The 25404-nt window shown below is 52.7% G+C and overlaps 1 protein-coding gene across 1 annotated transcript; it reads left to right on the top strand.

The window, feature by feature from the left end:
* The first annotated feature begins 2568 nt into the window (after window positions 1–2568).
* NYNRIN (NYN domain and retroviral integrase containing) lies at window positions 2569–25127 on the top strand. The gene is made up of 9 exons (XM_053224325.1): window positions 2569–3064; window positions 3208–3421; window positions 13607–14274; window positions 14396–15958; window positions 16924–17054; window positions 17195–17291; window positions 18952–19053; window positions 19260–19361; window positions 20681–25127. The coding sequence occupies exons 2-9, from the start codon at window positions 3224–3226 to the stop codon at window positions 23529–23531; spliced, it is 5712 nt and encodes a 1903-aa protein (XP_053080300.1). The 5' UTR covers window positions 2569–3064; window positions 3208–3223; the 3' UTR covers window positions 23532–25127.
* Window positions 25128–25404: the final 277 nt, after the last annotated feature.

Below are 25404 nucleotides of genomic sequence, written 5' to 3' on the forward strand. Positions count from 1 at the left end.
ATCCTGACCAATATGGGGAGCCATCACTCTCTCCCGGAGTAACTCCAGTTTCTTTGGCTCCTGCCTCTACTTGCTTGTTTGGAACAGGCCCCACCATTCTTGGTGCCTCTGGGAAGCCACTTCTATTCCAATGGGAGCCCACCAGGACAAGCTGCTCTGGATTCTGGCAAAGTCAGGGAGGTGCCTGTCTCCCCACTGGGTTATTCCCACAAGCAGATCCCAAGCAGGCTGCCTGGGTCCCAGGGCTCCCCACCCCCCATCTCCAGAAACTGGAATAGGCCTGTCTGTCAAGCTTACAGGGCAGGCCCCTCCTTTAATCTCCAAGAGCTTTCTCTGGAGGCTTCTCATTCTTTATGCAAACAGACTCCAGGCTCCAGGGTCCCCTGTTGCCAGACATGCCGAGACATATCGCATTCTCCTTAGACTTGAGCTGGGATCCTTCCATACAAGGTTGGGAAGGTAAGTTTGGGCCAGGGCAAGGAAAGCCTCCAACACAACTGAACAAATTTTATCCTAATGTTACAGGCAAGGAATCACCAAACATATTCATGCTGGGAGAGGCTTGGATCAAAAATTAAGAACTTTGCACATTGCCATCCCCATGCTCTTCCTGTTCTCCCTCTAGCTGAAATATCACCTTGCCAGAGAGTCCCCATCAAGGCACTCTACATCACCACACCTTGCTTTATTTCCAGTACAATATTTGTCATTCCCTGAAATCACAGCTGTTTTCTTCTTTCTTCACCCATTCCGTGAGGGCCAGGAGTCATGTTAGTCAATGCTATACTGCCAAGGCCTGGCTTATAGTAAACACTTAATAAATGTGTGTGGAATTTGTTGAATGAATGAATGAATTTGGCCAAGTGAATGAATTTAGATGAGGAAGCCCAGAGAGGTCAAGGACTTAGCTACCTGCTTAATCATGCACAACTCATCACTGGCAAAGTCGGGACTAGAGCCAGGCTATTTAACTAAATCCGTTACATCCAGGAGGAGAGGGGGGAGGAGGAGGGCACTGGTTAGCAGAGAGGGTGAGGAGAGCCTGGTCTAGGAGCCAGGCTGGTGGCAATGGGAAAGAGGGCGTCTCTGGGAAGGTATGGTGACATATTGGCCAGAGGTGATGTGGGGACGAGAGACAAGATCTAGGAAGGGAAAATTAAAATGTATAGGGTATCTCTTCTGTGCCAGAACATGTGCTAGGCATGGTACCTGTATCTGTGCATCTGTGTGGTCTGATTTACAACCTGTGCGGTCTGATTTACGACCTGTGCTGTAGGTATTATCAGCCCCGTTTTTATGAGCTGAAGAAATGGAGGCACAAGAGTTTAAATAAATTACCCTCTTTTATCCATTTATCAAGTACCTGACTCTTCCTCCCTCTTTCCATCCTCCTTTGAATTTAGGATTAAACCAGAGAGTTTTCCTTGAAGATGCCACTGTGTGTGGGGTCCACAGTCCCTTAGAAAAGGGCAACAAGAGTTATGTATTTATTCAGGGAAGAGCAGGAAACAGGGGTAGTGGTTCTCACCTTGCTTCAGAGGAGAAACTGAAACACAAGAAGGCAGGAGCCTCTTCTGATACCGGGAGAGCAGACAGAGGTGGCAAGAGGGGAGAGGACCTGAAGTTTGCCCTGAGGGTCTTTTGCTTCAAGGTACTATAAAGAGTCAGGACCGGGACACAGATGGGGCAGAGCAGAAGATTGTGGAGCCAGAGATGACACAGATCACCTTTTCCTTTTCTGGATTCCAGTCTAGGGAGAAACAGGGGTGGGACAGGATGGGCTGGATTCCAGTCTAGGAATAGTATGAGGATACTGGGAGTAGTATGAGAGTATGAGCCCCCTCCTCTCCCCAGTTGGGCCTCTTCCTTGCAGTGGGGTGCTCTTGGCCCCTTGCCTGCCTGGACACAAACACACCATGGCCCGACAGCCCAGATGTTCCTGGGCAGGCTTAAATTACAGTCCACTGCCCTTTGTCCCCGTAGGTACTACACTTGTGCCTGTCAGAATGTGGGGCTCATTTTGGGTTTGTAAAATAAAGGGCACTGGAGCCCAGGACCCAGACTGTGCCCTCTATAGAGCCAGGTTCTGTTCAGGCCCCAGGGCTGCATAAGGTGTTCTTTGTGCTGGGGATGCCTCCGGGGCCGGGTGTTGGAAGCGGGCCCCCAGCCCAGAGCTAGTCCCTGACCACTGATGCCAAGCGGTTGGCTGTGGATCAAGGGTTGAGGGAACCCTCAAAGCCTGCGTTACGGACCAGACCCTCACTCCCATCCTGAAGCCCCGCCGACCCCCCCCCCCCCCCCCCCCCCCGGCATTACTCAAACTTGCTAAAAGGGGCTTTCATTAACCACGCCAGTCTGAAAATTCAGGCGGCTCTCCCCGCCCCTCCAGCCCTGGGGGCTTCAGGAGGGTCTGGGCTGCCTGCCAGCTCCGGCAGTCCCCAGACTTGGGGGTGGGGTGGGGAGGCGGTGCTGTTACCCTCTGCTTCCTGCTAGGTTTCCAGCCCGGAGTTTCCTCAGGCCCCGGCCTCCCCCGCTCCCCACCCTGCTCTTCCTTAACCCTTTCCTCCGGGAAGAAGTGGCACAGGTCCGGTTCTCTGCCTCTTCGGGGAGGGCTGGGAGGGGCGCGGTGGGAGGAGCTGGGAGAAAGTCCCCGAAACCGAGCCCCCTCTCCCCCACCGGAACGCCCCTCCTTCCCCTTCCTCTTCCTTCCACCCAGGAAAGGGGAACGTGGAAGGAAATTAACTTTGACCCCTGACTCTGGCTTCGGGCCTAAAACTTGGGTGGAAGGCGGAGGTTTCCAGGACCCTCTCGCGCCCTCCCCCCCGCCCTGTCGCCCCCTCCTTCGGCCCTCCGCGCCCCTTCAAGCCACCAGGCAGACGGAGAAAGGGTTCATCCTGCAGGGGCTGGCGCAGTGGTGGAGGGGGAAGGCTGGGGGCGGAGGGAAGGGCGGCGGGAGCCCGAGTGGTCCCACCCCCAGCTGCAGCCCCTGGCAGGAAGAGATTGTCGCGGGAGCCGCCGCCAAAAGCGACGGAACTCGGGCGGACGGGCGCCGTGGCCGTGGCTGGTGGGTCCGTAAGCCGAGAGGACCAGGCTGAGGCGGGGGGCGCGCCGCTCGGCGGAGGGGGCGTGGCCTGGACTCCTCCCGCACCCTGCTGGGGCGCCTCCCGCGCTGGGACCCGGTTGACACCGTCGGCGCCCTTCTTCCAGGGGCGCCGGGGCAGCCATGCTCCTGTCCGGGGGCGACCCTCCGGCGCAGGAATGGTTCATGGTGCAGACCAAATCGAAGCCCCGGGTGCAGCGGCAGCGGCTGCAAGTGCAGCGCATCTTCAGGGTCAAGCTGAACGCCTTCCAGAGCCGCCCAGACACCCCCTACTTCTGGCTGCAGCTGGAGGGGCCCAAGGAGAACATGAGCAAAGCCAAGGTAAACAGCTTGTCCCCACCCCCACCCGCCCCTTCCAGCCAGAGCCCTCTCGCTCTCCCCTGCCCGGGGGAGACAGGGGTCCCCAGAGATCCCTCGACCTGGATTCGGCACTATGGCGGGCAGGTAGTGGGCCAACGTCCTGCCTTTCCAGATCTGCAGGCTTGACTCCTTCCCTCTGGTTCCTTTTTTCTTTTCTGCCTCACCCCTCTTTGGCGTGTCACTTCTGTCCCTCAAGTGCGCTGCGAGACCCTCCATGGTACGTGTTCCCTCATAAGCCTTCCAGCATCCACAGCCTGCTCCTCCATTTGGGGAACAGCTTAAGGTCCTTCTATGGCCTCTGCAACACCTCTTTGTTCTCCACCAAGACACTGGAAGGCCCAGGTCCTTCTGTCTCTTTTTACGTCTCTTTAAATCCTGGGTTGCCCCTTGGAGGCTCTCAGAGTGCTGGACTGGAGGGGCCCTTAGAGATGCTTCTAGAGCAATGCAGGCATTTTACAAATCAGGCATTGGGGATTGGAGAGGGTAAGAGGCTTGCCTGAGCACACAGTGTCAGGTAGGCAGGAGGGTGGCAGGTGCTGGGACCAGAACCCAGGGCTCTGGGCTCTCTGCCCCACACTCTTGATGCCCTAGGTAGCCTCTTGCAGGGGCTGGTGCTGGCGCGCGCGTGTGTGTGCGCGCCCGCGTCCATGCACAGCTGCTCTGGAAGGCAGCCGTCCCTGGGGATGGGTGGGAATCTTGGAGGAGGGTTGTGGGCTTTCAGATGAAAGGGCCTGCTGTGTGGGGCTGGGCACTGGACAGTCCAGGTCACAGTGTACCTCTCTTGCATACTCCCTGGCTTCTCTTAACAAGGTTCTCTCTGGCCTCCAGTCATGGCCAAGGTCTCCCTCTTCCCCCAGATTCCCTTATCTTTTCCTAGTAGGAATGCTACAGTTTCTTCCCTGGGCCCCAGGCCATTCGCTTCCTGTGTGTCTCTCACCCCTGCACCCTGCCCAACACACACCCCTTCCCCAGCTGGGTCTATACCAATATCCTAATTGGTCAAGGCCATGGGTGGGGGAGCCCAGAGTACACTGGCGAGTGGCAGGCAGGCAGGCAGGCAGGCTGGAAAGTTCCTCCCTCAGCCCCTCCACTGAGTTGCTTGGTCAGCAGTTTTTCCAGTTCTGACAGAGGTGCTGGGGGGAGGGGTGCCTACCCAAAGAATGGATTGGCAGGCACCCCTCAGATTCAGACTTTTCAGTAGCTGGAATAGGGTTGGTTAACAACAGCAACCTTTGGGGGTGTTTTGGGTTCTTAATCTTTTTATTAATTTGAAACACAACAACACGCTTTTATGGGATTTGCACTTTCAGAGGTGCCCAGCTCCCCTGCCCCCTGCTTAGATCCCAGATCAGATTCTCTAGGCCTGTCTGCTCCTGCTCCTACTGCTGCCTCAGGGTTCCTTGGGCCACTGATCGCTCCCTTACACTTCAGGCCCTGCTAAGGTAACCAGTGGTTCCTTCAATTCCCCCACCCTGTCACCTCAATCGTCTTTGTCTTCCTTTGGGGAAAGGCCCTGTTTAAGATGGAGACAAGGTGAGGGGCTTCTGGGTAACTCCCTCTCTTGGAGTTGGAGGTTTGGAGCAGGGGAGCAGGGTAGGTGGGAAGATAAGGCTCTGTCCCAGGAGTCAGGAGATCCGGGCTTAACCTGCTGTCACCAAGCTATGTCTGGGACAGAGGGGTGTGGCAGAGAGAGTTTGAGATTGAGGTTTGCTACTCTCTTAACTGGGTGACCTGGGGCAAATAATTTACTCTCTCTTGAGCTTATTTCCTCATCTATAAAATAATATAACACCCACATCACAGAGGGATTGTGAGTCAGCTGAAATAATGCATGCTTAAGCACGTTTGCAGATGTGGAGAGCTATGGGGGATAGATGTCAGTTATTATTGTATAACTTTGAACGAGTGCTTTTGTTTCTGATTCTGGGTCTCCTTGTTTGTAAAGTGAAAAGCTTAAATTAGAGTAAGAAGATTAAATGATCTCTAAATTCCAGCAATCTGATATGTGACAATTTCTCAAGTATAAGGATGTCTTGTGGCTTCCATGGGGAGATGCTGTGACTGACCCCAATCCCAGCTGCAGGGACATAGAATCCTGCACTTTGATAATGTCGTACTATACACAGGCCACCTGGCAGAGAAGACCTAGCGAGATCGGAGACTGAAGGATGGGAAAGGGGTGAGCATGGGGATGGCTGGCTTGTGAGGGGAGGGGAGGTGAAGGACACAGGCTTATGTGGAGAAGGAACTGGGTATGTTTCTAAATTATATGCACTGGTTTTTCAGGAAAATCTCTGTAGAACTCAAGTGCTTTTATTTATTTATTTAAAAAAATTTTTAATGTTTTTTTTTTAATGTTTATTTTTGTGAGAGAGACAGAGAGACAGAGCGTAAGCAGGGGAGGGGCAGAGAGAGAGGGAGACACAGAATCTAAAGCAGACTCCAGGCTCTGAGCTGTCAGCACAGAACCTGATGCGGGGCTCAAACTCATAAGCTGTGAGATCATGACCTGAGACGAAGTTGGACACTTAGCCGACTGAACCACCCAAGCGCCCCTCAAGAGTGCTTTTAATTGTTATCTTGTAGTGGGATTTAAGAAATAATGAGGACAGGGGCACTTGGGGGTGGCTCGGTTGGTTAAGTGTTCGACTCTTGATTTCAGCTGAGGTCATGATCTCATGGCTTGGTTCTTGAGAACGAGCACCACATTGGGCTCTGTGCTGACAGTGCAGATCCTGCTTGGGATTCTCTGTCTCTGTCTTTCTCTGTCTCTGCCCCTCCCCTGCTTGCATTCTCTCTCCCTCTCTCAAAATAAATAAATAAACATTAAAAAAAGAAATAATAAAGACACTGCTGGAAATCACCTTCCCAGGCAGCAAAAACAAACACTGGGGTAGCCTCACCTCTCTAAGGTGAAATCAACAAATAGAAAGGAGGGTTTTAATAGTGACAGAGTTGCCCAGGGACAAGCCCTGCTCAGCGCTCTGTTCTTGGCAACAATGTGAGGAAGGGTTGAGCACAGAGAGGAGAGGTGACATTTCACTTTTCCCTTTTCACTTTTTGGAGATGATGGAGGGAGATGAGGGGGAGCCAGAGACTGGGTTCAGGGAGCTGTGGGACAGGGCGTGATTTGCTGACTTTTGGTTTGGCTTGTCAGATGGAAGCCGATCTGTCCCTGCTCCACACTGAGCAGTAACATGTAAGTTGGTGGCCAGGGGCATGCTGGAGCTGGCTGCTACTTAACCCACTGTTAAAATTTCAGGAAGTTTGGAAGCCAGTGGAGTCCCACTGGTAATTTGAAATTAGCCTTGGTGGGAATATTTATGCCACAGAAACTGTCAAATGCTACAAATCATGTCTATCCCCCTACCTGGCTGATTGCTAAACACTTCCCGGCACATCTAATTGTGTTTTGGGCAACGGATCCTTCTCCCTTTTAAATTTTTATTTAAAAAAGTTTTTGTTTAAAAATGTGTTTGAGAGAGAGAGAGAGAGAGCACTCGAGCAGGGGAAAGGGGCAGAGGGAGAGGGAGAGAGGATCTTAAGCAGGCTCCATGCTCAGTGCAGAGCCCAACTCGAGGCGTGATTCCACGACTATGGGATCATGACCTGAGCTGAAATCAAGAATCGGATGCTCAACCGACTGAGCCACCCAGGCACCCCTTCTCCTTTTTTTAAAACTTAATTTTTTCTTTTATCAAAGTAATGCACAGTGTAAAAGTCTCATAGTTTTTAAAAAGCTCACACTAGGACACCATGATTGCCTGCCTTGTCCCTCCCAACTCCCTCTTTGGTGCTCTTCCTTGTAGGCAGTATTTCCTTTGGCATTTCCTCATCTCCACATTCCTAAAAACATATATAGGTACTGTTATATTTTGACTAATCAATTTTAGACATCTTTTTTAAAAAGCTTGTATTTATGATTGATTGATTGATTTATATTTTTATGTTTTACTTTTGTTTTTATTATTTTAAATGTTTATTTATTTATTTTGGAGAGAGAGAGAGAGAGAGAAGGAGAAATTTAATCTCAAGCAGGCTCTGCATGGTCATCACAGAGCCTGACTCTGTGCTGGATTCCATGAACCGTGAGGTCATGACCTGAGCCAAAATCAAGAGTTGGTTGCTCAACCGGACTGAGCTACCCAGGAGCCCCTTATTTTTTATTTAGAGAGAGAGAGAGAGAGAGAGAGACTGAGAATTAGGGTGGAGGAGGGGGCAGAGGGAGAGAGGGAGGGAAGCTGACACAGCCTCCATGTTCCGCGTTAAGATTTTATTTTGATATAATCTCTACATCCAACATGGGGCTTGAACTCACAACCCTGAGATCAAGAGTCACATGTTCTACCGACTGAGCCAGCCAGGTGCCCCAGTTTTAGATACCTTTTGACATACCATTATTGTAGGTGAGCCTTTAGTCCCTTATATCACCATCCCTTCTTTTTTTCTCAGTATAGTTCTATTTCAGTTTTCTCTCAAACCTGTATTAACTGTTTGCGTCATTATGCCTGTGCAAGCATCACATGTATTTGAGCACTGCCATGTGCCCTGCTTATGTTTTCTTACTTTTATTTCAGTGACGTTAATAACTCCTTGTTTTTTTAATGTACTTGTTTTTCTTAGTACCTGTAGCCAATTCTAACAACTTCAGTGGCTTCTCACTACAGTTTTCTAGGAGGTCAGTCTATGGCTTCAGGATGTCCTTGCAGTTCTAGATGTTTTCCTGGAGACATCCTTCTTTCTGTCTAGTCAGGACTGCACAGTTGTCTTCCTAGACTTCAATTTGCTGTCATTCTTGGCAGCCCTTTGCGTTTTTTCTTTGTTAAATGCCTTATTTCCTGGACCGAATGCCTTTCTCTTTCTTGGGTTGGTGGAGCACGTCCACCAGTTGAGTCGTAAGTTAAAAAGATGGTGCAGTGCATGGGGCTCCTGGGTGGCTCAGTTGATTGAGCCTCCAACTCTTGGATCTCAGCTCAGGTCTTGATCTGAGGGTTGTGAGTTCAAGCCCCACGTTGGCTCCATGCTGGGTGTGGAGCCTATTTAAAAAAAAAAGAAAAATAAGTAAAAGATGGTGCAGTGCTGAAGAATATACTAGTAACATGCTTGCCTCTTGAGTCTTACCCTCCAGTCTGAACTAGTTGTCCCCCATGCCTGACGATGCTTTTGGTCCTAAAACAGTGCCTAGCAAATAGTGGGTGCTCAATGATGATTTGCTGAATGATGAATACATTCTGAGATTTCTCTTCACTGTTATCCTGGAGATTGTCTTTGTTTTCTTCCTCTATCGGATCTCCTTTCTTAGTTTCCATTGTTGATTAGCTGGAGAATGCTCTCCAGCAGCTTCCTGAGAAAGGGTTTACAGGAGGTAAAATGTTGGAGGAGGTAAAATGATATGCATATTTGCATATCTACATTGCATAGCTGAAGGTCGTTCGATTGACAGTTTGGTTGGTATTGAATCATAAATGGAAAATTATTGGTGAGATTGGGCCCTGTTTCGGGTGAGCACGAGCCTTGCATTGAGTGAACATGAGCCCCACTTTGGGTGAACTCTGTTTCTCTTTCTCTCTCTCTGTCTGCCCCTCACTCACTTGCACCTTCTCTCTGTCTCAAATAAATAAATAAATAAATGGAAAATTATTTTCCTTCAGAAGTGTGGAGGCATTATGCCATTGATTTCTTGCTTTAGGACTTTGGAAGCTCTTTAGGTCCCAGGTCCTTTGTGTGTGAAGTGTTTTCTCTCTGGAAGTATGTTGTTTTCCCCACTGTTTTGAGGTTTCTCAGTGAGACTCCTCTGTGTGGGTCTGTCTTCATCCATCATTGCTTATTATTGCTATATTCTGGGGGCCCGTCTATCTGGACACTCGTGTTCTTCCGATCTAGACAATTTTCTAGATTGGTGACTAGATTGACTAGATTGGTGACTAGATTGGTGATTGGAAAGTTGGTGACTGGAAAGTTGGTGACTTTCCTCCTTGTGTTTTCTCTGTTCTCCTTTTCTGGAACTCCTTTTTAGACATTAATGTCCCAATGTACTGGCCCAATGTACTTTTGCTTATTTTTTCTCCTGTTCTCCAATTCTGACTTTTTGCTCTGTTTTCTGGAGAATTCCTGAAGTTTATGGTCCAAACTTTTTATTGGGTCTTCCATTTCTGCCGTTTTATATATATGTGTGTGTGTGTATATATATATAATATATGTATAATGTATATATAATATATATACACATATATATTATATATACATTATATATATTATAAATATATATTTATAATATACATATATATTAATGTTTATTTATTTTTGAGAGAGAGAGTGTGCACTCGCGCTCGGCTAGTAGGGGAGGGGCAGAGAGAGAGGGAGACAGGATCCAAAGCGGGCTCTGCTGGGCTCTGCGATGACAGCAGACAGCCCCAATGCAGGGCTCAAACCCACAAGCCGCTAGATCATTACCCAAGCCGAAGTTGGACACCTAACTGATTGAGCCACCCAGGCGCCCCTGCCATCATATTTCTAATATCTAAAGTCATTTGTGGGGGTACCTGGCTGACTCATTCGGTGGAGCATGTGACTTATTCTCGGGGTTGTGGGTTCAAGCCCACATTTGGATATAGGGATTACTTAAGAATAAAGTCTTTTTTATTTTTTATTTTTTAAAAAAATTTTTTAATGTTTATTTTCGAGAGAGAGAGAGAGAGAGTGGGGGAAGGACAGAGAAAGATGGAGACACAGAATCCAAAGCAGGCTCCAGGCTCTGAGCGTCAGCACAGAGCCTGATGTGGGGCTAGAACTCAGGAAATGTGGGATCATGACCTGAGCTGAAGTCAGTCGCTTAACTGACTGAGCCACCCAGGTGCCTCAAGAATAAAGTATTTTTGTAAAAAACCACTTATGTTTTTTGAATTCTCTTTTCAAAAATAACACCGTATTCTTGTTTAATGTGTGCAATGTTCTCTATCATCTCACTGAGACAGCAATGGTAGTAAACTTTTTTTTTTTTTTTAAAGTAGATGCCATGTCCAGCATGGAGCTCAAGGCAGAGCTTGAATTGATGTCCCTGAGATCAAGACCTAAGCTGAGATCAAGAGTAGGAGGCTTAACTGACTGAGCCACCCAGGCGCCCCAATAGTAAACTTTTTAAAGTTTTCTTCTCCCTCCCGAGTTTCTCTTCCTTCAAATTGTTCCCCACCCGTTTCTGTATGTTTTCTGTATATTTATTTCACATTAGAAGTTTTCCTTATCTATCATGATAATCCTTGCTTGAGGCTGACACTTGTTGATTTAGAGCTTGGTTGTACAGAGATCTGATGGCGCTGTCTGTTAGGAAACTTGTTTGGTGATCTTTAGGTCTTGGCTCTCCAGCTGGCCAGATTTCCAGAATGTATTTCTCTTATTCTCTGTCCTGGCTGCTAAATCGCTGAATGGGAAGAATGAGTTTCTTGGCATTCAGCTTTCATTGTAGACTTCATTATTCATCTCTCCTCCCTTCCTTCATGTTTTTTGTATGATACCCACACCCTCAAGTATGGTGATCCACCTCTAATCCTGGGACCTTGTTTCCCGCCCTCTAGAGAACAAACCTCACAGCCTTTGTGTAGGGGGGCAGTTGGTCGCCCGTCTCGAGCTGCTCTTCAAACAACTTGACCTCAGTCTGCCTTTTTATTTATTTATTTTAGTTTAATTATTATTATTATTATTTTAGATCTTATTTTTAAGTAATCTACACCCAACGTGGGGCTCAAACTCACAATCCCAAGATCAAGAGTTGCATGCTCTACCGACAGAGCCAGCCAGGAGTCCCTCGGTCTGCCTTTTTAAAGGTTTCCCATCACTCTCAATTCCAGAGTTTCTTGGTGCTGCCATTTTCTGAGCCTTTTGACTATTCTGCAGGGTAATTTGGGGGTGGTTCTGGAAAGCAGACAATGAATGGTAACTGCCTTAGGAAAAAGGAGATTTCTAAGTCAGGTGTTAAATGCTAGAACACCTTGATCAAGTATAGACCAATATTAAACTGTTTTGTGTTACTGTTTTTATTTAACTTACTAATTGACAGAGGACCTGTGGACACTGCACAATGTATTTTGACAAATACACAACTCTTTTTCTGTGCTTATTTTGTTCCTGCCTCTTTTCTCCTTTTTTCCTTCTGGAGGAAAAAGATTGGGGTGGGCTTTAAGCAGGCAGATTGCTCCAGAATTTTCTGGATGTCATTGCCTGTTGTTTCTTTACATTTTCTTGCTGTAAGGTACAGACGGCACTATGGTTAAGACCCCAGACTTTGGAGTCAGAGTGCCTGAGTATCCCAGCCGACAATCTGTTTAACCTTGGACATGTGCCCTTCCTTGCTCGTCTAAAATGGGGATGATAGCAAATTCCTTATAGGACTGAGAGACGAATAAATGAGATCATGTGTCTAAAGAGCCTGACACAATAAGTATTCAATAAATATTAGTTCACACTTATTTGGAAAATGATTTTAGTTTTTATATACCTGTTAAAAATTATTGAACAGTGAATGGCACAATAAATATTTTCAGCTCTTTGCACAAAGAGAAAGAAACCACCAACAATCTTCTTCCTCAGCACCTCTCTTCATTTCTACATGTTGCTTTCAAGTAATCGGAATATAGGGTGCTGGGGTGGGGATTTGTTAAGGTCTATGACAGTTATCCTGTGCCCGGTCAGATTCACCCTCGCCAGACAATGGACCAGATGAGGTTCTTGGTGGGAGGGGTTGGCTTGGGGTGTCTGTCAGGTTTTGAGCTGGTTTTGGACTGATCGAAAAGGGGTTAGACCTGGGCCTAAGCCTAGGTGTATTTTAGACCCTTTGGGGAAGGGGCTGGAGGTCTGTGGCCTGGTCCTGGTGGAAGAGGTAAACATAGGCCTGAATAGGATGGCCAGGGTACCGAGCAGAGGGGCTGGAGCTGTCTTCAGGATGGCTTTTGGTGATCTAAGAGGGAGCCTTTGTTCCCTGTTAGGGGGAAACAGGGAGAGGGGTGACCTTCAGAGACACGGGGATGTGAAGGGACAGGAGGGACATGAGGGCAAATACAATCGACATGGGTTGACTGATTAAGAGGGAGCGCCCCCGCTCCCTTGGAGCTCACAGGGGTCATGCTGGTGCAACTCAGCCATATTGGGGAGAAACCCAACCTCTTCCATCCCAGTGACTGCCAAAGACTGAGTGGTTGAGCCCTGTAAACATGAGGACTTGGTCTGCCCAGAGAGCCAGAGGCCTTCCTTTTGGTTCAGCCACTGTGCATGTCTGCGGGGTTCTCCTGGATGCTGGCCCAGTGACTTACCTCCTCCTCTGTTCCCTCTGGGCAACAGAGTTACCATGGTTACAGGTACAGGTTGTGCTAGAGACCTTCTGGAGGGGGATTAAGCCAGAATCCCACAGGATTACCCTATAGTCACTCTGCAGTCTGACGAGGTAGAAAGAACTCTGGTTTCGGAGTCAGACACATGTGGGCTGTGGTCCTGGCCCATCGCCCTCTAGCTGTGTACCCTTGGGGACACAGCCCTCTAGCTGTGTGCCCTTGGGAATAGGATGGGCAGACGTCAGGCTAAGCGCTTCCTTCTTATTAACTCATTGAAGCTTCATAATAGCCTGATGAGGTGGGAAACTGTTGTCCCCATTTTACAGATGAGGAATCCAGACACAAGGAAGGGTAAATAACTTGCCCCCTGGTCACATAAGTTCCTGGCACATGGAGGATTCTCAGTAGTATGCAATTCCCCTCCTCTAGCTGTCTCACAGTTCTAGAATGTCAGGGTAGGACTGGACCCTAGGGGTATGTCACTGTCACTTAACCTGCCATCTTACAGGGGAAAAGACAGAGGCCCTGAGAAGAAGGTAAATTTCCCACAGTTGACCTAACCTGTTGCAGTCAAGTTGGAACCAGAATCAGGTCCCTCGACTCCAAGCCTAGGTGCTTCCCCCTTCCCCCCCAGGCCTCCCTCATTCAGTCAGAGAGCTCCCTGAAAAGAAATGCGTGTGTGAGGAGGCAGGCCTAGAGAGAGGGGCTGGCTGTGTGTGTGTGTGTGTGTGTGTGTGTGTGTGTGTGTGGGCGGGGGGAGGGTGCAAGCCAGTGGCAGGCCCATAAAGGAATGACTTCCTTTGTGTTCTCCCTACTGTGACTTCAGGAGTATCTGAAGGGCCTGTGTAGCCCGGAGCTGTGGAAGGAGGTTCGCTACCCGCAGGCCCTGCACTGCGCCTTCCTTGGGGCCCAGGGCCTCTTCCTCGACTGCCTCTGCTGGAGCACCCTGGCCTACCTGGTGCCTGGTCCCCCCGGCTCCCTGATGGTGGGGGGACTGACCGAGTCTTTCATCATGACCCAGAACTGGCTGGAGGAGCTGGTGGGGCGGCTGCGCTGGGGCCCTGCTGCTCTGCTCACCCCCCGGGGAATCTGGGAGGCTGAGGTGACCAGGGCTTTTGGGGCCCTGGTCTGGATCCGTGGTGACCAGTATGCAGGGGATCTGCTGCAGCTGCCCCCAGCGGTCCAAGAGCTGCTGCTGAGCCTGGTGCGGGACGCTGCAGGCAAGGAAGACATCATCGAGTGGCTCGGCCGCATCGGCACCTCTGAGTCCTGCCCTGACCCCGAGGTGCTGATCTGCCCTCCCCACCAGCAGAAGGAAGGCCCGGCCATGGTGTCTGTGGGAGACAGTCCTGGGCCCTTCCTGGAGGTGGGGACTCTCCAGAACAGGAGCCCAGAACATTCAAAGAGATTAACCAACCTGGGAGCCACCAGGGCCCTGGTCTCGGGCACCCCAGGCCAGAACACACAGCAGGAAACAACCAGCCAGCTGGTAAGGTAAGTTCTGAAGAATCAGTTTGGTTTCTCTAGACCCTGTCCCTGTTCCCCCCGCCCCACGGAAATGGTTTGGGATTTACCTGGCCTAACCACCTTTCCAACAAACTTGGATTTCCTCCAGGGTCGATTCCAACAGCCAAGGTAGTACCGACAGTGCTCGAGAGGAAGGGCCCGTGCAAGCCACCAGCAGCCAGGACTCTGCAAACCACACACAAGCCCCGTCACAGCAAAGGCAGGTCCAGAGAGTGGAAGATAAACGCCCCATCCAGCCTCCCGTGTCAGCCCTGAGCATGTGCCCGCCCTGGAAGGCCTGGACCCCAGGGCCAGCGTTTGGGCCCTTGTGGCCAGGGGCTATCGCCGCAACCTTCTGGAGGATCAATGAACTGCACTCTCTCCACCTGGCCTGGCTCCTGTCCCAGGCGTGCTTCAGTTTTCCTTTCTGGCAGAGGCCCCTGGGCCCCATTCAGTTCAAGCTACCAGGGCAGAATCCTTTGCCTTTAAATCTAGAGTGGAAGCAGAAGGAGCTGGTTCCTTTGCCCAGCATGGAAAGCCCAGACTGCAGACCAGATGGGGGACCAGGAGGAGATGCAACCCTACAGAATTGCCCGAGGCCAGAGACCCCCCAAAAAGTCATGAGTTTATTGGTGGTCTCAGGGGGCTCGGGTGTAAAGGACAAGACTAGCCCAGGACTTCCACAGATAGGGCCCCCCTTGACCTCTGCGCCCCAACTGCAAGCTGGAAGCGAGTCAGGGGATCAAGGAAGTGTGCAGTGGGATTGTAAGGGGCCAGAAGAGGGCCCTTCTGTGCTGCCAACAGGGCAAGGCGTGCCTACAGCTCAGGGGGGGTCCGTGGCTCAAGAGGGGCTGACAGGTCAGTCAGCACCCGATGCTCAAACAGTGCCTGAAACTCTCGAAGTGCCCGTGGCTGCGGCAGTGCCCACAGCTCAAACCCCACCCACAGATCAGGGGCTGCCTGCAGTCCCCAAAGTGCCTACAGCGGAGATGATGCTGGCAGTCCCCACAGAACCTGCAGCTCTTAAAGTGCCTTCGGTTCCGACAAAGCCAGCAGCTCAAGGGGGGCCTGCAGCTCAGAAGGCAGCCGTGGGTCAACCGGCATCAGCAGCTCAAATCGTACCTGCGACTCCCAAAACTGCCACAGCTCAGAAAACGCCTGCAGCAAAAACGTCACCTGCAGCAAAAACACCCAAAGCTCAAACTGGGCCTGCAGCTAAAACAGGGTCTATGGCCCCCAAGGGACCTGTGGCCCCCAAAGCACCTGCAGCTTCCAAAGCCTCCAGAGGCCCCAAAACACCTGCAGCTCAGAAGACGCCCACAGATCCAGGGCCAAGCCTGGATGCCGCCAAACTCCTGAGCGAGGTGCAGCCTTCGTCAAGGGGCAATGTCTCCTTGCCAAAGGGCCATGGGGAGTCCAGAAGGCAGGGTCCTCAGTCCAGCAGCACCTTGACTTCCGGTAGTCAGCACCAACCTCAGATGGAGGGGCTCCTGGGGGCTTGGGAGGGGGCCCCGAGGCAGCCGCCTCGTCACCCACAGGCAAACAGCACAGTGACCAGCTTCCAGAGGTACCACGAGGCCCTGAATACACCCTTCGAGCTGAACCTGTCGGGGGAACCCGGGAACCAGGGGTTACGGCGAGTGGTCATTGATGGCAGCAGTGTGGCCATGGTGTGAGTAGCTACAGGCATGGCATGGGCTGGGAAGTCTGGGGAGCTGGGGCAGGGCATCCCCGGGGGGGACAGAGCGTGGGCATCCCCTCAGTATGTGGGTGACATGGGTTCAAATGGGGAAACGATAGGATGGAAGTGGCAATGGTGGGTGACTGGGGCATGGTAGGAATGTGCACGGAATCATGCAGACAGTCCTGCCAAGGGACGTTTCTTTCTCTCTCTTTGATAGAAACAGAAACAGGCTCACAGAGGTAAGGCATCTGGCCCAAGATTCCAGAGCCTCGTAAGGGACCTGGCTGGCCTTTGAGTTCAGATCTGCCCGCGGCCAAGGCCCGTGCTCTTCCCACCACAGCCCGCCTGTCTCACATAGCACAGCGTCTGTCAACCCCAGGCCAGCTACCAATGTTTAGCCTGAACCTTAAGGCCCAGCCCAGGTGTCCTTTATGGAGCTTTTCCCGAGTGTGCCAATCAATCCTTAGAGACTGTCCTCCTGCATTGCGCTTACTGCTCTACACATGCTAGCATAAATGTGCGCAAGACCACTGAATTTGTCCCCACGGGACAGTAGTTATCTGTGCTGAGCACACTCCTGGCCCACAGTAGGTGGAATGAATGTTTGTTTGCTTCTAGCCCTGACTTAAGTTCTTTGGGTGCAGAGGTTGCCGCCTTTTTCCTGTTGCCCTGGAGTTTCCCGCACACACACACGCACACACGCATTCACCCCACACATGTGCACACAGCTGATCACGTGCATATAGCCCCCCGACATGTGTGCACACACATGCACACGCAGAGTAGGTGAGTGAGCCCAGTAGGTGCTTACAGAATGTTCGATGATGGAGGAGAGGGAGAAGGGCATTGCCGGTTGCTGACGCAGGCGTGTGGCATTGTCTGAGGGAGGAGCAGAAAGGCAGGGCCACTCGTCAGGAGGAGGCTGCTCCCTCATTTCCCACCACCCCCCACAGGCACGGCCTCCAGCACTTCTTCTCCTGCCGTGGCATTGCCATGGCGGTGCAGTATTTCTGGAACCGGGGACACCGAGAGGTCACTGTGTTTGTACCCACCTGGCAGCTGAAGAAGAACCGGAGGGTGAGAGGTGAGCTGTCCACTGCCCACCCCCTCCGCCAGCCCCTGCAGCATCACCAAGCTTTGCCTTTCCCTGCCTCTCTGTCCCTGCCGTGGCCTCTTCCACTTCGCCCTTCCTCTGAGCATCTCTGTCTTCTCTTTCACCTCCAGAGAGCCACTTCCTGACGAAGCTGCACTCCCTCAAGATGCTTTCAATCACCCCCTCCCAGCTTGAGAACGGCAAGAAGATCACCACCTACGATTATAGGTGTGCCAGTCCCAGGCCTTTCTGGAGGGTTCCAGGGGCTGGGCTGGTGTGTCGGGTGGAGTCCAGCCTCACCTGCTCTGGGGAGGTGGAGGCCACCATGTCAGAGGGTCATGTCAGAGAGGATGGCGTGGTGCACAGGCCCTCTGTAGGCAGAGGGAGGCACACAGTGAGGAGAGGGCTCCAGGATCGGCTCTACCCAAGGCTAAGGGGGATTCCTGACTTTGGGACTCTCCAGCTCCATTCCCTCAGTCTACAGGCTTTCTGACCTATGGGCTGGAACCCACTACTTTGGATAGGACCCGCCCAGGTGACTCCTGGTGTTTCCAGTGAGCTGCTTGCCCAAGTGACTGATTTGGGGCCTTGGTTTGGGCTAAAGTTCAAGTCTCCAGGAACTGCTTCAGTTTTTTTCCTCCCCCCCAGCCCTGACACTGGGAGGAGGTATGTGTATGGCTGTATGTGGTTGGACCCCTGGCAGGGCTCTGAAAATGGAGTTAGACTGGCCTTGTCTCCTCGCTAAAGCCCCAGTGCCTCCCTACTTCCCTACGTGTCAATCCTAAGCACCTAGTCCCCAACATGGCTGCAGGACCAATATGCACAGGGGGAGCCTGTGATGCTGCCTCTGTTGGGGCAGGGAAGGCCCTGCCATAGTCACTGGTCCCAGGCTGGAGTCTGTGCCCGGTCTCGGCTGCACTTAGGCACCTCCTATGCTGGCCAATGAGAAGTTCTGTTCTTCCCCACTTTTCTCAAGACCTGGCATCCATTCAGCTGGAAGGGCCAGGCATGGCAGCTCAGGCATCCCTCTTTCAAGAGCTAGGCCCCCTGGTCTTTAAATGCCTCTAAAATTTCGGGTCTGGGTTTGAGGGAAGATGGTTGTTCTGCAAAGGTCCCCTGCTGGGCACTTGTGGAATAGCATGCTTGGGGCCGCCGGAATGGCAACCTTTCCGGGAATGCCGAGAAGTAGGTGGCCTTTGCTTTCTTTCCTGGTCACAGCCCTCTTTCAAGGAGAGGTGATCCTTGGAAAAGTGGATTTGTTTATTCAGGTATGTGATTTTTATATATGTTTTATATGTATATACATACATACATTACATACATATCGGTGTATGTATGTAGTGTGTATATGTACATATGGATGTATGTATGTATGTCTTGGCATGTATGGGAATGTGGTGCATTGGTGAAGAATAGTAATGGAACATGTGTGTGCATGCTGTGTGGCAGGCACCGAGGTAGGCACTTCAATGTACTGTTTGTCTCATTCCGTTTAATCCTCACAGCAATATAGGGTAGGTATTTTATGTCCATTTTACAGATGTGGAAACTGAGCTAGTAAAAATGCATGTGTGAATGTGGGCGAGTGTGCAGGTTTCAGCGTGTGTGTCTGTGCATGTGTATGTGAATGCCTGTGTGCTAGATAGGGGCGTGTGTTTGTATCTGTAGATGGGGGTGTGCATTCAAGTTCACCCTCCCGGGGGCTAGTGGTGATCCCGGATGGCTGCACAGACGGACGAGGAGATGGGCTCCTGAGCCCTGGCTCCCCGACCACCAAGGGCAGCATTTTTGTTCAGCACATCTCCACGTGAAACTGCAAGTTCATTTTCCCCAAAGACCTGGGAAGTAAGGGTTTCTGGGTGGCTAGCAGCAACCCCTCTCCCTGCAGGTTCATGGTAAAGCTGGCAGAGGAGACAGACGGCATCATTGTCACCAATGAGCAGCTCCACATCCTGATGAATAATTCCAAGAAACTGATGGTCAAAGATCGGTGAGGTGATCCCAGGAACTTGAGCTGTTCCTTCCCTGTGGATGGATGTCAGCCAGCCCCTGGCAGGGGGTGCTGGCTTGGGAGAGGGCCCTTAGAGCTGTGCTCACCAGACGTTGGTCTCAATTCCTGTTCAGACATCCAGGGGTTAATGGGCTGTATGAATCAAGGGCTCCTCTATGACCATATCTCCTCTCTCCCGGGTCCAGCCTACTGCCCTTCACCTTTGCGGGGAATCTCTTCATGGTGCCGGATGACCCCCTGGGCCGTGATGGCCCCACCCTGGACGAATTTCTGAAGAAGCCAAACAGGTAATGGGCCAAGCCTCTGCTGCCTCCCAGTTCCTCTCGGGACTGACCAGAAACTTCCCCTCGGCGCTAACCAACATTTGTCTAGTGCTTAACCATGAGCAGAGTGATTCGATTTTTCAGGTTTATGCTTTTACGACATATTTTAAAAAAATATTTATTGATTTTTGAGAGAGAGAGAATGCACGTGAGTGGGGGAGGCAGAGCAAGAGGGAGAGAGAATCTTAAGCAGGCTCTGCGCAGAGCCTGACGCGGGGCTGGAGCCCATGAACCGCGAGCTCGTGACCTGAGCCAAAACCAAGAGTCAGACACTCAGCTGACTGCGCCACCTAGGCGCCCTGACCTCTACCACATATCGATGCATCCATAAGCCACTTACAGTATGGTTTTGCAGCTTTACAGTTTTGCACATGTGCATCTTTCCACAGTTGGCATTTGTACTCAGCATTTTATGGCTCCCCCCCCTGCCCCGCCCAGATACATGCCATGTTAATTCATGTGGCTCACTTTAATGGCTGTGCGGTATTCCATTCTAGAAGTACCCAGGGGATTTATCGAATCTCTTGTCAAGGGCTGTTTGACATTTTCCATATTATGCTGTTGGCAGCAGTGCTCCAGGGGACAGCCTCATTCTTGCTGCTGTGGGAATAAAGGGAGCTGGGCTAGGGGACGTACTGCTGAATTTTTTCCATATTTATTGTCTCCTTGGATTCTCACAACCTGGGTTAGACATACATGACTTCTGTCCTGGACCAGGTTTGCAGCAACTCAGATGCTCTGGCCTCCTCCCGCTCTGAGCTGCCTTACTGCCCCCCTCTTCCTAGTTCCCAGCGGAGGATGGTGGCAAGGACCTTATGGACAGGGCATTGCTTTCTGGACCGGGTCCCTCAGTTTCATTTCCCTGGTTTGAGAAAAAGTGCTGTGGAGGTTTGTCTGCTGTGCCCTCTCTCAAGTGCCTTGTCAGGCCGCCTTCCTTCTTGACCTCCCCCTGGCTTGCTCGTCCTAGGGACAGGTTGGAAGTGCCAGTCATCTAACTCGTACCAAGTCATTGGCTTAGAAGTGGTTGAAAATGTTGCTTGGTCAACAAGGGTTTGATTGGGTGAGGCTTCACATATGGATGAATCTCCAATATAGGGGCCTGGCACGTGCTGGAGATAGAGGAGGTACCTGCGGGCAGGGTCCTGGTGGAGGCTCTGGTGCTTGGCCCAGCCTTAGGGGGACTTAGCAGTGGGGTGAGGCTCCGCAGATGTGGTTTCCCCCTTGGGTGCCCCTCCCTCCTCCAGCAGGCCCCTGAGCCCCTCCGCTCTGCTCTTCTGGGGTAGGCTAGACACCGACATCGGCAACTTCCTGAAGGTGTGGAAGATGCTTCCTCCCAGCTCGGCCAGCGCCTCTGAGCCAAGTGATGGTGCTGACCCTGCACCTCCGGAGGGTCTGCGGAATATGGAAGAAGTCCGGGAGGAGAAGGAGGAGAGGCAGGACGATGAGCAGAGGGAGGGGAAAGGGGTGCAGGAGCCGCCTGAGGAAGATGCCCTGGACTCCTCACTGGCATCAGTGTTCAGGGCCGAGTGCCCTTCCCTTTCAGAGGAAATCCTCCGGTGCCTCAGCCTCCAGGATCCCCCTGACGGTGCCCTAGACATCGATCTCCTGCCGGCGCCGGCGTCTCCCTACCTGGGCATCCCCTGGGACGAGAAGGCTCCCTGCCAACAGGTTCTTGCCCACCTGGCCCAGCTGACCATCCCCAGCAACTTCACTGCACTCTCCTTCTTCGTGGGGTTCATGGACTCTCACCAGGATGTCATCCCTGACTATGAAGCCCTTGTGGGCCCCCTGCACAGCCTCCTCAAGCAGAAGCCGGACTGGCAGTGGGACTGGGAGCATGAGAAGGCCTTCTTGGCTCTGAAGCGAGCCCTGGTGTCTGCCCTCTGCCTGACGGCCCCCAACACCCAGCTGCCCTTCCGCCTGGAGGTGACAGTGAGCCAAGTGGCCCTCACGGCCGTTGTCTATCAGGAGCACTCGGGGAGGAAGCACCCCGTAGCCTATACCTCGAAGCCCCTCCTTCCCGATGAGGAGAGCGAGGGCCCCCAGTCAGGGGGAGACAGCCCCTATGCGGTGGCCTGGGCCCTCAAACATTTTTCCCGCTGCATTGGAGACACCCCAGTGGTCCTGGACCTTTCCTATGCCTCCCGGGCCACTGTGGACCCCGAGGCGCCAGAAGGCCGCAGACTTTCCAAAGCATGGTTGATCCGATGGTCCCTCTTGGTACAGGACAAAGGCAAGAGGGCCCTGGAATTGACCCTTCTCCAGGGCCTGCTGGGAGAAAACCGACTGCTGACGCCCGCGTCCTCGATGCCTCGCTTTTTCCAGGTTCTGCCTCCTTTTTCCGACCTGTCCACTTTTGTCTGCATCCACATGTCGGGCTATTGCTTTTACCGTGAGGACGAGTGGTGTGCTGGCTTTGGTCTCTATGTCCTGTCTCCCACCAGCGCCCCTGTCTCCCTTTCCTTCTCTTGCTCCCCGTACACACCAACCTATGCCCACCTGGCGGCCGTGGCCTGTGGCCTGGAGCGCTTCGGCCAGTCCCACCTCCCTGTGGTTTTCCTCACGCATTGCAACTGGATCTTCAGCCTCCTCTGGGAGCTCCTGCCCCTGTGGAGGGCTCGAGGCTTCCTCTCCTCGGACGGGGCCCCGCTACCTCACCCGAGCCTGCTGTCCTACATCATCTCGCTCACCTCTGACCTCTCGTCCCTTCCATTCATCTACCGAACCTCCTACCGGGGCTCCCTGTTTGCTGTCACAGTGGACACCCTGGCCAAGCAGGGAGCACAGGGGGGCGGGGAGTGGTGGAACTTGCCAAAGGACGTGCCAATCCCTGTAGTATCTCCTCACACCATGGGCAAGAGGCCCGACTTGCTGGCATTACAGCTGAGCGACAGCACTCTGGCCGATATCATCGGCAAGCTGCAGGCCGGGCAGAAATTGTCTGGCTCCTCACCCTTCAGTTCTGTCTTTAACTCACTCAGCCTCGACAAAGAGAGCGGCCTGCTTATGTTCAAGGGGGATAAGAGGCCCAAGGTTTGGGTAGTCCCGAGGCAACTCCGGAGGGACCTGATTTTCTCCGTGCATGACCTTCCCCTGGGCGCCCACCAGAGGCCCGAGGAGACCTACAAGAAGTTGCGTTTGCTGGGGTGGTGGCCCGGGATGCAGGAGCATGTGAGGGATTACTGCCGAAGCTGCCTGTTCTGCATCCCCCGAAATCTCATAGGCAGTGAGCTGAAGGTTATCGAGTCCGTGTGGCCCCTCAGGTCTACCGCCCCCTGGTCCAACCTGCAGATTGAGGTGGTGGGCCCAGTCACCATAAGCGAGGAGGGCCACAAGCACGTGCTGATTGTGGCCGACCCCAACACCAGATGGGTGGAGGCGTTCCCCCTGAAACCCTACACGCACACGGCAGTGGCCCAGGTGCTGCTCCAGCATGTGTTTGCCAGGTGGGGCGTTCCCGTGAGGCTGGAGGCTGCCCAGGGCCCCCAGTTTGCTCGGCATGTCCTGGTGAGCTGTGGGCTGGCCCTGGGAGCCCAGGCAGCCTCCCTGAGCAGGGACCTCCAGTTCCCCTGCCTGACCAGCTCAGACGCCTACTGGGAATTCAAGAGGGCCCTCAAGGAGTTCATCTTCCTGCACGGCAAGAAGTGGGCGGCTTCCCTGCCCCTGCTGCACCTGGCCTTCAGGGCCTCCTCTACCCAGGCCACGCCGGTCCAGATCCTGACGGGGGATGAAGTGAGGCTGAGCGAGCCGCTGTGGTGGGAGATGAGCACTGCCAATATCGAAGGGCTCAAGATGGATGTCTTCTTGTTGCAGCTCATTGGGGAGCTGTTGGAGCTACACTGGCGGGTGACCGACAAGGCTAGCGAAAAGGCGGAGAATAGGCGCTTCAAGCGGGAGAGTCAGGAGAAGGAGTGGAATGTGGGCGACCAGGTCCTCTTGCTGTCGCTCCCCAGGAACGGCAGCAGTGCCAAATGGGTGGGCCCCTTCTATATCGGGGACCGGCTGAGCCTGTCTCTCTACAGGGTCTGGGGCTTCCCGACTCCAGAGAAGCTTGGGTGCATCTATCCCAGCAGCCTGATGAAGGCCTTTGCCAAGAGCGGCACACCCCTGTCCTTCAAGGTCTTAGAGCAATGACCGGGGTGCCGGGAAAGCCCCCACTCCAGGGTCCTGGGCTTTTGCTGCTGGGCCTCCCCCGGCCTCGAGAAGTGGTCTCATAGCCCCCTGGGGGCCTCGGTTGTGCCTTTTGCGGAGAAGCCAATTCACAAAGCTTTGCTGAATTGCCTTGAACTGGGGATCAGCGTCCCTATGGAAGCATCCCCAGTTTGGGATATCGGGAGAGTCTGTCAAAGGCTGTGAGATATGGGCCTCTGGCAGTTTTACCCTGGGGGGCAGAAAGTCCCCTTTTTAAGGTAGGCCAGGCTCATTGTCTTTCCCCGGGTATCCCTATCGTCCTGTCACACGTGTGCAGGTACATACACACGTCCCCCCAGAATGTTACTCCTGCCTGTCCTAACGGTCAAACGGTGTTGGCTCTGGGCCTCAAAATCGGAACCACATTCCCTTATCAAACAGAAATCTCGAATATGGACTCTTCCCCTGAACTGTCCACCTGGGGACCCTTTGCTCTTCTCGCTGTCACAGCTGACCCAAGTCCATGAGGGCTGTGGAGAGGCAGCCCATTCCCAGTCTCACAGCCACCTTCCTCAGGCCAGCCTAGGCCTGTCCAGTTGTCGAGGAGGGACTGGCAGTTCTGGGCCCAAGGCTCAGAGCTGGGGTAGAAGTACGGCCAGCCACATAGAGCATCCCGATTGTCAGCAGGGGAAGGGCAAGGAGAGACAGCCTACCTCAACTGGCTCTAGCCAACGAAGACAACCCGTCCCCTGCTTCAGCGGCGTCAACCAGAACAGGAATCAAGGATCTCGATGCCGGGTGTGGCATCTCTACCTGACAAGCTACTTCAACTAGACCGAGGGGCCCAGGCCTCTGTTTGAAGGGGGCAGGGCGTCTGAAATGAGCAGTGCGGCACGCGGTGAGGTACTGGCACGGCTCTACTTTCCAACCCTGCCCCAAAGCCCACAGCCCTCTCTTCCCATGTCTACTGTACCCCGTATCCCCAGACCCCGCACAATGTGTGACTGCTTTGGTTGGATCGTCCCCTTCCCCTGCACCTGCCTTCTGCGTAGAGCAAAACCCAGCTCCCTCGCAGCCACTTCCTGCAAAGATCAACTTGTAGGGACAGTGAATTCCTCATAGGTGTGTGCACTTACACTCGTCCTCTGAGTGGCTGCTGCTTCTGCTGACTGTAGTTTCCTGGTGAAGGCTAGCACTGTGTCACTCTCCTCTAAGTAGTTTTATTTTTCCAAAGCTGAGCCAGACTCCTGGCCCAGCTCAGGTTGCCAAAGCGCTTGGCATTGCTAGAGCCAGAGTAGGACCCACCATCGAGTCCAGTTTGCTTGTTTCACAGCCAAGGTGAGAGGCCCGGAGGGGAAGTGACGTGCCCAAAGTCACACAGCTGGTTCGCTGGTGGCTGAGTTGGGACCAAGACTAAGCTTCCTAGCTCTCAGTTCACCCTAAACAGGTTTCTGGCGACAGGTTCAAGGGAGAGACTCCCTCAGAACCCTATCCCATCCCCCATCTCCCAGTTCTTGTAGACAAACTGCTTCGTTGTTGCCCTTAAATCATTTCCAGCTGTTAATCCTGTCCAGGAGAGAATGGTTGGGTGACAGCTGAAAAACTTCTCCCCCTCTTCTCTGCTTCTCCCTTTAGTGGTATGCCCAGCCTCCTCCCTCCCCATGCGGTACCCACATCCCAACTGCCCTCCTCCGCCTGCTCCACGTGTTAACCACATTTATGGTCTTATATCCTTTTATATGATTGTTTTTCATTCGATTTGTCAATAAACGGATCCGAATGGAACCAAGGTCTAGTTCTCTTTAGCTGCAGGCTCACTTATGGGTGGGGAGGGTGGGGGGCAGTTGTGGGGTGCTGCTGCTGCATGTTTCCCAGG

Source organism: Acinonyx jubatus, chromosome B3 (genome assembly GCF_027475565.1).
Source record: "Acinonyx jubatus isolate Ajub_Pintada_27869175 chromosome B3, VMU_Ajub_asm_v1.0, whole genome shotgun sequence".
Taxonomy (NCBI): domain Eukaryota; kingdom Metazoa; phylum Chordata; class Mammalia; order Carnivora; family Felidae; genus Acinonyx; species Acinonyx jubatus.